This window comes from Monodon monoceros, unplaced genomic scaffold (genome assembly GCF_005190385.1).
Source record: "Monodon monoceros isolate NGI ecotype Baffin Bay Population unplaced genomic scaffold, NGI_Narwhal_1 Super_Scaffold_4, whole genome shotgun sequence".
Classification (NCBI taxonomy): Eukaryota; Metazoa; Chordata; class Mammalia; order Artiodactyla; family Monodontidae; genus Monodon; species Monodon monoceros.
Window position 1 is genome coordinate 74041611 of NW_021703781.1, and position 14267 is coordinate 74055877.

General features: G+C 52.8%; 1 protein-coding gene across 1 annotated transcript in view; it reads left to right on the forward strand.

Moving 5' to 3' along the window:
- Positions 1–14053, forward strand: part of GPR26 (G protein-coupled receptor 26) — a 19971-nt gene extending 5918 nt beyond the window's left edge. The window contains exons 2-3 of the mRNA XM_029244654.1: positions 3893–4006; positions 13822–14053. Coding sequence (XP_029100487.1) covers positions 3893–4006; positions 13822–14053 — 346 coding nt within the window. The remainder of the gene's footprint in view (positions 1–3892; positions 4007–13821) is intronic.
- Positions 14054–14267: the final 214 nt, after the last annotated feature.

Here is a 14267-nt window from a genome sequence, read left to right on the forward strand (position 1 = left end):
CTCTCTCTCTCTCTCTCTCTCTCTCTCTCTCTCTCTCTCTCTCTCTCCCCCTCCCAGCTACCCTTGTAAATGCAGCAAGAGAATTTTTGCCGTGGGAGGGATCCCAGTGGTTTGGGGGTTCAAGGTAGTGCTGGAACATAGTCGTTGTTTTATAAATATATGCTGAATGAATAATAATTACATCTGCACTTAAGTGCTTACTCTGAGTCAGCACTGTCCTAGGTACTTTCTGGGTGTTAACTCAGTTAATCTCAACAGAACCCTACCAGATAGGTACCCGTACGATCCTCATTTTAGAGGTGGGGAAGCTGATGCTCAGAGAGGCTGGGTAACTTGCCTAAGGCCACACGACAAGTACGTGGGGAGGCCTGGATTTGAACCCAGAGGTCTGGCTCTGGCACTGCTCGCATGCTTACCACTTCCCTGTCAACCAGACAGGGCTCATGGAAGTGTGCATGGCCTGACAGCCACTGACGAGTCTTGCTTTGTCTGAAAAGCTCAAGATTTTTAAGTCTCACTTTTAAAAATCTATTCTAGAGCAGATTTCTACTATCATCTCTTTTGAGAAGGTCACTTAAAAATGATTGAGTCTTAATTTTCCTAAGATGTTTTTAAGGGTTGTTCATTAATTCAAAGACATACACTCATTAGGGGTTTTCTGGGTGTAAGGTGTTTAGCTTTGTACTGTGGGAACCCAAAGAAGGAATGTGTGTGCAGAGTGCTTGCTATTTAATCCTTCTCTCCTGTACAAAGCTTTGCAGGAACAAATAAAATTAATTTCCTGTAGGATTTTACAGCATAGAAGAGTGACATTGATTATTCTAGCCTCTAAAGTGGCCGTTTTATTCCTGTGGAGTCACTGAAATGTTTCTGTTTATCCTTCTGAAGACCTTCAAAGCTTTAACCAACATCTGTCTTTAAATATTCCTCAGGGCTTTGGGGCAGGATTGTCTGGTGTGGCAGGGTGGAGGGCTGCTTCTCCTGGGGAGACAGCTGAGTCCTCAGACCCTCAGCAGGAACCCAAGTCCCTCCTTGAGGGCAGGGGCCGGGGAGGGCAGAGGAAGGTCCTCACTCCTTAAGAACTTGGTAGCTGGTGAGTCACTTCAATCCCTGATAAATGGTAGCTCTAGTTGTAGTCATAACTATGAAATCTTCCACAGATAAGTGAGGAACCAAATTCAGAGAGGTTGAGTGACTTTCTTGAGGCCACACAGCTATGAGGGCACAGCTGGGACTAGGACACATAGCCAGCACTTGTTCAGTCCTCAGGGTTATTCTAAATGTCTGGGAAATGGATAACATGGTCAGGGCCACAGACTGGAGGAGGGCCCGGCCCCAGTGCACCACCAGTTTCCCTCGTGTCCCCTTGATTCATTTACGATGACTTTGGTGCTCATTTTCGAGGAGATGCCCGGAATGCTGTACTCCTCTCGTGGGGTGAGTGTACCGTGGTGCCTCAGGACACCCAGCTCATGCCCCAAATCTCCAGCAATTCCTACATGGATTGCACTGAGAGTTTTGGGGGAAGTATTTTAATATTAAACAAGCAGTCCTGTGTCATGGAGAATGTGCCAGACACGCTGCTAGGTTGACCAGTGTCCTGATTTGCCTGGGACCGCAAGGGCTCCCAGGATGTGGGACTTTGAGTTTGAAAACCAAAACCGTCTCAGGCAAACCAAGATGAGTTGGGCACCTCGCTGAACACAGACCTCCAGGGTGGGGACCTGAGCCTTCTCTCCACGCCACCTGTGTTGTGCGTATGTCACAAGCGCCACAGGACTTTGGGAGAGGACACTGCAGACACCCGATGTAAATGGAAAGGGAGGAGACTTAAGACTGATTCTTGCTGTGTGGCTTTAGGCAAAGTCGCCCCTCTGTCCCCGCCCCTCGGCTTGTATTTTTCAGATTTTCTGAATGAGGTGATGCCCCAGTGCCTCCCCAGGGATGTGTGATGACCCCAGTGAATTGACAGATGACACTCAAGGCTCCAGAGTCAGATGGCCTGGGTTCAGCTACTGCCATCACTTAGGGAGACCAGCCATCCTGGGTTGCCCGAGATGGAGGGGGGATCCTCAGACGCAGGCCCTTCTGTTTCTAAAACCAGGACGGTCCTGTGTAAACCATCCAGTCTGCAGGACTTGTAGTGCTAAAACTGGGACAGTGCTGGTTATCCGGGACAAGTTGGTCACCCTACTGCCACCCCTCACCAGATCACTGTGTGATCCTGAGCCAGTTGCTTAACCCCTCTGTGCCTCAATCTCCCTCCTTACCTGAAAACATGAAGATTACAATTGTATCAGTCCTTTGCTTATAGAGATGTGAGTATCAAGCAACAAATGCATATGAACCCCCATCACAGTATCTAAGATGGCCCATATTAAAGACTCAATTAATGTGAGTTATTAATATTAGCTATTAGAAATTAATTCATAATGTTAGTCATGAGTAAGACAATTTCAGCCAGTATGAAATCTGTCTTTACTGGGCCAGACTCCAGTTCCCAACTCTCTAAGTTCCTGGAAAGACACAAGTCAAGGGAAGAAAACATCCTGCAAGAATTTCAGGGGGCTTCAGTCCAAACTAACATAGCATTGTCCCTCTGTGATCAGGAATCGGATAAAGAAGAGTCTCGATTAAGTATTAAAACGACAGTTGTTGTGGAAGGAAGGGGAGGCTGCCCTGGCGTTCGTGCTGCTCATGGACCTGGCTTCTGTTGAACAGACTGACCTAATTGCGGTGCCAGGTCACTGCAGCCCAAGCCTGTCTCTGCCAAGTTATCGTCACTCCTGGGCAACCCTGTCCACGGTCCTCCTCCCCGTCCAGTTTTGGAATCATATGATTTATTTGAAAAGTAAACAGTAGAAACACATGCCCACGTTGGGCCCCATGGTCTGGAGCATGTGAATCCTTACGGCCGGGCTCACCTTTACGTGCGTGCGCCTTGGCCGTGGAAATGGACAGACTGGCTGTTGCTTGTGCATTTCCCCATGGCTGCAGGAAAAGGGTTGCAAGAACCGCTGCTCCCAGGTGGCGTGAGATGTCAGGTCTCGAAAGGCCGGGAGCAGAGTGGAGTCAGGAGCAGGGTGTGGTTAGAGGCGTAGGTGGCCATCCGCGGAGCTGTGGCCCCGATTCTCCAGGGACCTGGCCGTCCCGTGGCTTCACCGAGCCTCGTCTCTGAACAAATCAAGTGACTTCTCCTTCAATCACCTCATAATGCGTTACCTGTAGCTCCGGGCAGGGCTGAGGCTTTGGGATGGAAGAAACAGGGCTGAAGGTGTGGAGGAAAGGAAGCCCTGGGCCACACTGCACACAGAGTCCAGGCCATCCCAGCTGGAGAGGACCAGCTTTCAGTCACATGGACACGGGTTCAAGTCCCGCCTCCACTTACCAGCTGAGCAAATCATTTGGCCTCACTGTACTCATGGTCTTCATTGTAAAACAGGGCAGGTAAAATCCACCTGGCAGGTTCAACTGTGGTAAAGATAAGAATTAGATATTACTTAGGGAGTGTGGACTCGGGCTGGCCCATAGCACGTGATAAGTGAAGGATATGAGTACTAATAATGAGTCTATATTCGCACTTGCTTGGGTACCGTGCTAATCGCTTCAGGTGCTTCAAGCATTTAATTCTCAACGCAGCCCTTTGCGACGTCTCATTACATTAGTGTCCACACTTTACAGACGATGACCCTGAGGCTTAGTGATGCCACACAGGTGCCCAAGGTCACGTGCCTACAGCTCAGACTTGAGCTCAGGTCTTTCTGGCTCCATGGTCAAGTTCCTACACTCGCGGCCACTGCCTGCGTGTACAAATAGTAACTCGCTGTGACCTGGCAGGCCCCCCCCATGACTCACCTGACCATGACTGCACTTTTTTCTCTCTCACACGCAGCGTGCGGGAACGCTGTCTAGAGGAGCAGAAGAGGCGGCGGCAACGTGCCACCAAGAAAATCAGCACCTTCATAGGCACCTTCCTCGTGTGCTTCGCACCCTACGTGATCACCAGGTGAGCTTGGCGAGCGGGACACGGGCTTGGGGCAAGTGGGGCGGGCACGGGGCTCTGGAGAGCGAAGCAGGGCCTGCGTGGCCTTTAGCCGTGGCCAGCCTTGCTTGGCCACATGTCTTCCAGAGGCTGGATCAGGGGATGAGAGCGAACTTGACAGGTTTAGTGAGAAGGGCACACACTTTTTCTCTTCAGCCTCAAATTCTTTTGGATTAGACTCCGGACCGAAAGGCAGTGAGACCCTCTCCCACTTGATCTCCAAATCACATCGTTCTAACCGTCAGCCCGCAACCGCAGGAGACCCGAAAGGAGAGGACAGGAGAGAAAAGACAGGGGATAGCACCCTGCAGGGACTGGGTTCTTACTGCCCACTGAGTGCAGGAAAGCCCAGCTCGGTATCCTCAGCCCGGACACCCTGCAGAGCCAGTGCCACGTGCCACCTGTACAGGGACCAGGGAGCATGCTGCATGCCCAGCCAGGTGGGCCCACCTGTCCCACGGCTCCAGGGCTCTGCCCCTGTTAGTTCAGGCAGTGTGAGCTTGTCACGTTCTCTCCCAATCCCAACCCCCCATGCCGGCCAAGGTTGCAGTGCGCTGGCCTTAGGGCTGTACGTTCCAGAAGCCAACCTGCTTCAGCTACAGAATTTTCCTCACACGTTGAAGCCAGCAAAAAAAAAATATATATATATATATATATCACCCACTCAGTTTTGTTCACTGGAGGGGAAAATACCCACACAAATTAGTATCCAGAATGGCTTAGCTGTTTGGGAAGGTGACAATAAAAAGGACTTTGTTGTTCTTTTAGGAGGTGGATGTGTAGCCTGAGAAGCAGGATCTGTGCAGGGTTTTGTGTGCACGCGCGTGCCTCTGTATGAAAGAGAGAGCGCACGGCCCATCCCCCTGCATCCCCCGGCATCCTCAGTTGGCAGGGACATGGAAGGGACGCCCTGCCTCAGCGTCCCCCAGAGTCGCGCTCTGGAGAGGAGGGGCTCAATGTCCTAGGTCCCCCTGTCTTTCTCTGTCTCTACTCATACTGAGCTGAAGCCTGGTCCCCCATAGCTCCACCTATGCCCCCCATCCTGCTTTCTGCAGCCCAGGAGAATGTCTGTCCTCTACTAACAGAGGCCCTGCCAATTTGCAGACAGTGAGCTGGGGTTCCCCAGAGCAGCCCCCATTCCCCAGACACTACAACCCCGGAGTGTCTGTCACTGTCTTTTCTGTGCATGCCACTCTCTCCGGGGGAAAGCCAGGGGGCCTGCATTTCACTTTAAACATAGGACATAGGACTGTCTGCAGGTCTCTTCATGGGTCTGCCCCAGGCCGAGCAGAGCCATCAATTCTTCCTTCTAGAACTGCCCGCTAGACCTCAGCGCTCCTGACATTTCTCCATGGGAGACCGTCCTGCACGTCGTAGGATGTTAGCAGCATCTCTGTCGTCTACCCACTACCCGCCAGCAGCACCTCTTCCCTCCTGCTCCCCAGTTTTGACAACTAGAAAATCTAGGCAACCTGGGGACCAGAATCACCCCCGGGTGAGAGCCCCTGGTCTAGGCCCGCCACGTCCAGCCAGGACACCGAATACCAGGTCATAGCATCTGATAGGGACGCGTCCCAGGCTTCTGAGGCAGGAGCGAGTGAAGTGGGCTTGGCTCTGCAGGGGGACAATCCCAGCAGAAGGGACAGCATGAGCCAGGTCTAGAGCCCTGCACGGGAGCCACCAGCCACAGGTCCCTTTGAAGCACTTGAACAAGGCTTGTCCAAACTGAGGTGTGCTGTAGGTATAACATGCACACTGGGTTTCCAAGGCTTAGCAAGACTGTGTATATATATATATAAAATTAAAACTCTTTATATTGATTCCATAGTGAAATGGTGAACTCTTGGATATATTGGGTTAAATAAGATTTGTAATTAAAATTAATTTCATGGTTTCTTTTCCCACCTGTGGCTCACCTTCTCTTTCTGTTGGGCAGGGCTGGCCTGTAGTCAGGGAATCTGGGGTCTAGGTGTGCCGATGCCCTTGCTCCCAGCTCCTTTTTTCCCTTGGCCTCTAGCTGCCCGTATCATCCTTTTCTGACCAGGAACCCATTGGTTCCCAGGATCGCCCTTCCGGCCGCGCTGCAAGAGTGCTCAGAAGTCCCCCCCTCCCTCCTCCCCTGTCCAGCGCCCTGCTCCATGTTGGAGTTTCTAAGCAGTGGCCAAATCAGTGTCTTCCTCTGTGGGGTCAGGTGCACTGAGGCAGGAGTCCTCGGAGGGTCTGAATGAGGGGACATCAGGTCCCAACGCTGGGTGACAGTGTTACGGCAGAAGGTCCTTGTGCTTAATCCTCTTGAAATCACACCCCTCTGGGACCACCTCCCTCTGTCCACACCCCCATACCCCCCCTGCCGTGACCGCGGGGAGAAGAGATTCTGAGGAGGTGCCTAGTCTCTGTGGCAGCTGGGCCCCCAGGCACACCCCAGGGAGATGGACACCTGTGAACTTGCTCTTTGCATGCAGGGGAGCCCCCTGGGCTCCAGGTGTGTGCTGGGCACGGCCAGGATCACACCAGAGCTACACTTCCACCACCAGGGCAGCAAAACCGCCAAACAGGGTGGGCTGGGGTGGCGGTGAGGCAGGATTTGCTCTGACACCCACCTCCAAGGAGCCTGACCCAAACTCGCCCATCGTACGCTGAGTCCGTGCTGAGAAGCACGCAGTGATTGTGGGGGGAAATCAGCATCTAGTAAGGAACCCATAAAACAACCCATGCAAGGCGTTCACCCTGGTATATCCTGCTGTCGCCAGCACTGGGGTCGGGACTGTGCACACTCTGGCCAGCAGTTGATCCTCCTGCTGTTCTCAAGCTGGTTTCCGAGTGCGGACAAAATCACCCCAGTCTCAGAAGAAGCTGAAATCAGACTCTGCTCTGGAAACGTAGTTGAGAATTTAACGTCTTGCAGGAATTGATTCCTTATGGAGAACCTAGAGCTGTGGGTTATGGAAGTAGAAGTTTCCTTAGCAGTGTCTCATCCCAGGAGGGGAGCTGATTGCAGGCCACCTGGGGTCCACTGCCTGGGGCAAGCCTGCGCAGTGTCCATAGGGATTCTGAAGCCAATCCAGTGAGTGACTCAGCCAGGGTTCCAGCCCGGGTCCGCCTGGAGCCAAAGCCCACGCGTGGGGCCCCTTGCCCTGCACTGTTCTGCTTCTCTGAGGGCGTGGGGGTTCCCTCCCAGAGGATATAGGAGGGCACTTTGTGCCATGACCCCCTCAGAACCAGGAAGCTGCAGCTTCTGAGATGATAAGGTCAAGGTGTTCAGGTGTCACTGAAATGCCTCACTGAGCTGTCAGTGCAGAAACTGCTATTTCCCGAGGCTCCCCAGGGACAACCTCTATCCAAGCAGCCCGCCTTGCTACTCCCCCCATTGGAGCCTTATAGGTGGAGACGTGCACAAGCATGTGGGTTCACGTCAGGCCAACCGTGGGGAATGCTGGGAGCTGGCAGAATCAGAACGTCGAGAGAGAGAAGGGGCTTGTGCTGTGACACCTGCCGTCCCTCTAAGTTGATCAGGAAGGTCCGGCTGGCAGGGAGGAGGTCCCTTCTCTTTATTCCCCGTCTATTCACATCTGCCTGATAACTTTCTCAGACTGGGAAGCAGCATTCTTGGGTCAAGAACCATTCAAGTCTTCCAGTAGATTCTCAGGCTTCCCTTACTGGAGAACGTGGAGTGTTTATAACCATACCTATCACTCATTCGACACTTGTAATGTACCCAGGAGGTACCAGTACATACCTGATTGCACCTAGTACAGCTGTCCTGCAAGGTGAGTGCTAGAGTCCTCATCTTACTGAGGGTCAGCGAGGTGAGATGAGTGGCCCAAGGCCACAGGAGTAGCAACTGGCAGAACCAAGGGTTAAAGGTCAGTGCCAGGTCTGTTGGCAATAATTTAGCCCTGTGGGCATGTTACATCTCCAAAGCCTGGGGACCGGGCACTGAAAATGTAGAAATGCTTATCTGCAGGCTTTTGATCCAACTTCCTATGCCCAGGCATCTTGGCATGAACCCAGACATAGTACCCAGCCTCCTGGGGGTAAAGGCAGGTAGGTGAGTGAGTTCTTTCACCAGAAGCAGCGGTGGGTTCGCGTGGAGTCACCTCTGACCTCCCACCTGGCTGACAGCAACTTGTGTGGACCCGGAGTGGGGCTCAGAGGCCATCAATGCTGGCAACTGGAGCCATCGTCAGACTCGGTGGACTAACGCTGACCATGAAGCCAACACCTCTCAGAAAGACAGTTCCCCCAACTGCACCAACCCGCCAAAGAGCCCCTTTAACCTGCACTTTGTGGCCTGTCACATGACAGAGGGACACTTTGGCAACCTCCACCCTCACTCTTAATAGGAGTCACTACCTTCTATTCACACACTCACACCGGTTCCCAGGTCCTCAAAGCCCTAGTGGGTCACATCGGGCTCTTTCCAGAGTGTCTGAGCTTGGTCTGAGGATTTGCAAGACATTCGCCTCCAAAAGCTCTAATTACGTTTTTCTGAATTAAAACCTGCACGTCTAGAAGCATGTGTGAGGCTATTATCTCTGCAGCGGTTCAGGCTTACAAATAATTACGGTTGTCCCAGATCATCGGAGTGGGGCTTTGAGGCATTTTTGGATCAGACATCACCATTATTGTGGCTTTTCCGAGTCACAGAATTATGTCAGTGGGGTTTAATATGCAGGTGGCTGTCTGGTGTTAATATTCTCTTAATAAAATGCCTTTTCCCTGCTAATGTCTCATGAACATTTAAAACTCCAGCTTATTACTTACAGCTCTTCAAATATGCAGACCGGATTCTCCAGAAGTCTTCTTGGGAAGACACTGGGCTTGCTTCCCAAAAGCTATTCTGTGGCCCACGTTGCATTTGGTGTACAGCATGTGTGTGTGTGTGCGTGTGCGTGTGTGTGTGTGTGTGTGTGTGGCAGCGGGGAGAGATGATGGACGCACAGGAGGTGTAAAGAAGGGGTGTGGATTTACCTCTTTAAATTCAAGGGTTGACAGTAAAGGCCTTGACTGCCCCTTGGAACCGAGTCAAGGAGCTGGGAGGGGCAGCCTGGCACCAGGAGGGCCTGTGGTCTCTGGTGCCCACAGTCCAGGGTTCAAATCCTGGCTCTTCTACGTCCAGGCCATGTGGCCTTGGCCCGTCACTTTGCCTGGGTTCCTCCTCTGTAGTGTGAAGCACAAGCAACACCGTGGGGTTGGGTGGGAGGTGCTTGAGACAATGTTTGTCAAGCGGCTGCCAAAGCCCTGAGCCTCTGGGGACACAGAGGAGGAGCTGGGTCTGGGGCTACTGGTATTACGGGTCTTGTTCTCATCCCCAGAATTTAGTTTCTTTGGAGAGTCCATTGTTGAGCAGAATTGAGACATTGGTTTCTCTGGGGGGTCCGAGAATGCCTGAGAGTTCTGGCAAGAGTACCCCGTCTTCCTCCCGGGACCAGGAGGGTCAGGCCGGCAGGGGCGGGTGAGAGGTCCCTGTGGCTGAGGGGCCAGGGAGCCGGCTTCCTGGCCTGTCAGCCCTCTGCTGTGACAGCCAGCACAGAGACTTCCCGTGACCCAGATCAGAGGGCCCTGTGCTAAGAGAAAGGACATGGCTCCTTGGAGGAGTCCCCCTGAACAAATACAGAGCTACGGGGTGCAGAGGTGGGGCAGACACATAGGACTTGGGGTGGCGGGAGAGGATGGGTATCTGTTCTCTGTCACTCTGAGTCAGAAAAATACCCATGTCTGTGCTCTGCTTCCGATGTGGTCCCAGGCCACACCCCGCAGCATTTCACACCTCCCACCCCGGCCAGGCTCTGACCAGACGTCCCCAGGTGCTCACAGCGCATCTCTGAACCACTTGCGTCAGAGTCACCTGAGATGCTTGAGAAAGCAGACTCCTGCCCTGGCTTCCCCTGCCCTTGTCCTCCCCCTATCAACCCTCCGCCTGACCTCTCAGCCCAGGGGATCCTCGGGGGAGCTGTGTCAGGCTGTCTGGGGCAGGCATGTGTGCATTGTGAGCACGGAAGCATAAATGTTTCCCCCTGAACGGAGCCTGATGGCTGAGGTTTTTCCAGCACATACCTCAGGCGGTGCATGGAAAGTCACCTTGGTGCTGAATGGAAGGTGAGGGCAGGGGGCAGGGAGTGCTGGTTGCAGGGGGGGGGGGGGGGGGGGGGGGGGGAACGGGGGGGGGTGGGAACTCTGCTTCCCGGAGGGCAGGGAGGGGGCAGGGTCTACCCTTAGTACTCACGGGCTCCAGGAACTCCATGGGGCTTGGTGCCATGTTGGTGTTATGACCAGGGACCCACGAACAACCAGATCCTGCCTAACAACCCCCTGCATCCCCACGGGGTTCCTTAGCGGATGTGGATCTATTTCCCAGCACTGCCGCCATAACTAGCTTCCACTAAGTGGCTTAAACAATAGAAATGTATGGCCTCAGTTCTGGAGGCTGGAAGTCCTAGATCAAGGTGTTGGCAGGGTGGTTCCTTCTGAGCCTGTGAGGGAGAGTCTCTTCCAGGCCTCCCCCGAGTTTCTGATGGTGAACGTGCAATCTTTAGTGTTCCTTGGCTTCTAGAAGCATCACCCCATCTCTGCCGTCATCCTTTTGTGGCATTCTCTTGGCGTGCATCTGTGTCCAAACTCCCCCCTTTTATAAGGGCACGGTCACATTGGGTTAGGGGCCCACCGTTCTCCATTAGGACCTCACCTTAACTAATTACATCTGCAACTACCCTATTTTCCAAATAAGATCACATTCTGAGGTGCTGGGGGTTAGGACCTCAACACATGAATTTGGGGAGACATAGTTCAACCTACAGCAGGGAGCTATAGCGAAAGGAAACAAAGTCTCATTTTATTAACACCTCAGCCCAATAACCCCTAAACGCAGGGGTCTTGGGGCAGAGCTGGGGGCAGGGGCAGGAGAGGGGAGTTCAATAACCCACCATGATTCTTGGAGAGAGAGAAGAGGCAGGGCGTGGCAGGCATCTAGCAGCACACGGTGGCCCTGCTCCCGTGGAAACTGTGCTGATCAGAATAATAATGGCCCTTTCTTGGAGGGGAGGGTGTTTGGAGGAGGTGAGCAGAGCTGGATCTGGCATGAGAAGTTGGGCTGCAGTGTTCCCTTCTAAAAGGTCATCTGGAGGGGCCCACGTGATCATTCCCTGCCCAGATCTAGCATTAGAAAGAAGCAGTTGTAGGAATACGGAAGTCCCTGCCCCTGCCCAGTCCCCTTAAACAAGTGGGGACTTGGAACTGTCAGAGCTGGAACAGAGCAAAGCCGGCCACAGCAGGCACATGGCAGAGGGGTCCACGTGCCCAGGAAAGTAAAAAAGCGGGTCAGCCAGCCACATCCGGTCGCGGAAGGGAGCATGCTAGCTTCAGCCTGGCCCGGGGGCCACACGGGAGCAGTGCCCGGGCCCAGACTGATCCAAAGCATCTCTTTGCCTGGAGGCCTTGATGGAGGCCAGATGCGGGCTTTTCAAAGCAGAAGCCGTGTACACTGTGGACGGGGCAAGTGACAGAAGTGCTGGGTAGCCCATAACCACTTCATGGAAAGGGGATTCTTGGGGCTGGAAGGGACCCCAGAATGCATCCCATCCCATCTGCAATGTGGAGATTTGAATCCCATCATGGCACCTAGACAAGGCATGGGCTGCAGTTCGATGGAACTGGGTTTCCCCGTGGAGGAGATGCCGGCTTGCTGCTCAATCTCTCTGAGCCTTGATTTCTTCGTCTGTAAAATGGGACTAACCATGCCCATTCTGCAGAGAATAATTGTAAGGTTAGAGATTGTGCACATCACGTATCTGGCCCAAAGGAGATACTTAACTGGGAATTATTATTACTGAGCCAGGCAAGTTCAGATTTTACATAAAATCTCTGAGAAGCAAATGCAACAGATTTTACCTCTTAATTATCTGAATTGTGAAATTTTAAATTGTCCCAAATAGTTTTACTCTGTGAAATCTGCAGAACCTGCAAATAATCATTTTGATCTTGCTGGATGGTTTGATGATATATGACTCTTAATAAATCCTCCTGGGAGAGCCAAAATGCTCAGACCGAATTTAGCAATGTATAGAAGACTAGACATTCTGGAAAAGTAATTTGGCATCCCATAGCAACAATGTGTTGGTATTCAGCTGTTTCATTGTTATTATTAGGTGTGAATTCTAAACTCGGGGGGTTTTGTTCCCTTAAATTCATCACTTCCCAAAGTAGATTTCTTAAAAGTACAGATTTCTCAAATGCCAACAGCTCCATTTCCCGATTCGGGCTCCCAAGGACAGGAGCAAAACCATGTCGGCATTACCCCCTTGGAGTCGGAGGGCAAGGGTGGATAGTGGTGCTGGAAATGGGACGCCTAATAGAAGGGCCTCAGAATGGATTCATTAAGGATCTATTCGAAAAGGGGGTCATTGCAGTGGGGTATCTCATCCCACCAGCTTCCTCCTCCTTCCTCTCCTGGGCTCGTCCTCACAAGCTCAGCCCAAAGAAGCCTTCAGGAAAATCACTGAAGTTGGCAGCCCAGAGTCACAGCCCAAGCTCAGTCCTCTCCATACCTGGGGTCTCACCTGGGCAGCCCTCCAAGCTGAGAGCCACCGCTGCCTTCCATCTTGCTGACCTCCATGCCCTCCCCCCGCCAGGTAGAATACAGGTGCTAGATCCCAGTCTGAGCACAGATGCTGGATTTTCCTCTACCACTGACTTGCTGTGTGATGTTGGGCAACCCCCTCCCCTGTCTGGGCCTCGATTTCCTCATTTGACAGTGGGTGGGTAATTTATAATCTCTAAGTTCTCTCTCAGCTCTGTGGCCTTTTCTACCTTATATTAATGCTGGGTAACATCCAAATATGGCCAGGGGTGCTGGACACACTTGGGAGAAAAGAATAAATGGCTTGATTTGGGAGAATTCTGTTTACACAGAGGAGGGCTTGTACTATCTCACAGCCTGGCCTTAGCACCACTGAATGGAGCTGTTCGATGGATACCTGGAGGACTCTCAGAACTGTGCCCCTTTGACACAGGAGCTGCCTCTTCCCTCACCTTCTTCCAAAGAATGAGGGTCACTTTAGGGTACCCTGACTACTCCTATAGCCAGGGGCCACCAGAATCCCAACCCTGGGAAGAAGCTTTTCCCACCAGCAGATTCTTTCCTGATGCAAGACATACTTTGAGCTTTGATGAATATTTGCAAAATTAATCTCAGGCCTTCCTCCCAGGCAAGCTCCCGTGGATGGCGGAGCTAGGATCTGAAGCCAAGAATCAGTCTGTCCTAGTTACAATGATCATAGACGTGACCTTATTCAACTCCCCCTTTTTCGTAGAAAACACCCAGGCCCCAAGAAGGGAAACAACTTGCCCAGGGTCACACAGCAGGTCAGCTGCACAGCCGGAGCAAATGGCCAGGGTGCAATTAGCTATTGGTGCAATTCTTAGATCAGCTTGGGTGCCTGGGTTCAAATCCCTGCCTTTACAGTTTACTGGCAAACTACCAGTACTTAACCTCCTTGGACGTCTACTTCCTCACATGTAAAATGGAGATGTCTAATCTCCCAGGGTTCCACGAAATCACGTGTAAAGTGCGTCCTTAGCCCAGTACCTGGACTAAAAGAAGCGCCTGGAGAACGGCCACCATAGTTATGGTTGTAAATTGCTGTTGTCATTGTCGCAGGAGGAGGAAGCCTCAGAGAAACGTGAAGCGTGGCCGGGAAGCTGGGGTCAGGGGCTCAGGCTGGAGCCTGGGATGCGCCCAGCTGCGCTCTCGTAACGAACGCCCTCCCCATCTCTGTCCGCAGGCTGGTGGAGTTGTCCTCCGCGGTGCCCATCAGCTCCCACTGGGGTGTGCTGTCCAAGTGCTTGGCCTACAGCAAGGCCGCATCTGACCCGTTCGTGTACTCCTTGCTGCGACACCAGTACCGCAAGAGCTGCAAGGAGATTCTGAACAGGGTCCTCCACAGGCGTTCCCTCCGCTCCTCCGGCCTCACAGGGGACTCCCACAGCCAGAACATTTTTCCGGCCTCTGAGTGAAGGACGCTGCTGCTGCTGGAGAGCTTGGAATGAGACGGCTGGTGAGAAGAGGGGGCGGGAGGGCTTGGGGCGCCTGGGCGGACTCCACCGGCCGCCACCATCCAGCGAGCCCAGGGATTCCGTTTCCCTGGCTTCGGGTGGGGGGGGGGGGCTCCGAAGCCTGCTTCCTGGTTCCTCGAGGGCAGATGTTGAACTGTCCCTGTTTATCACCAAA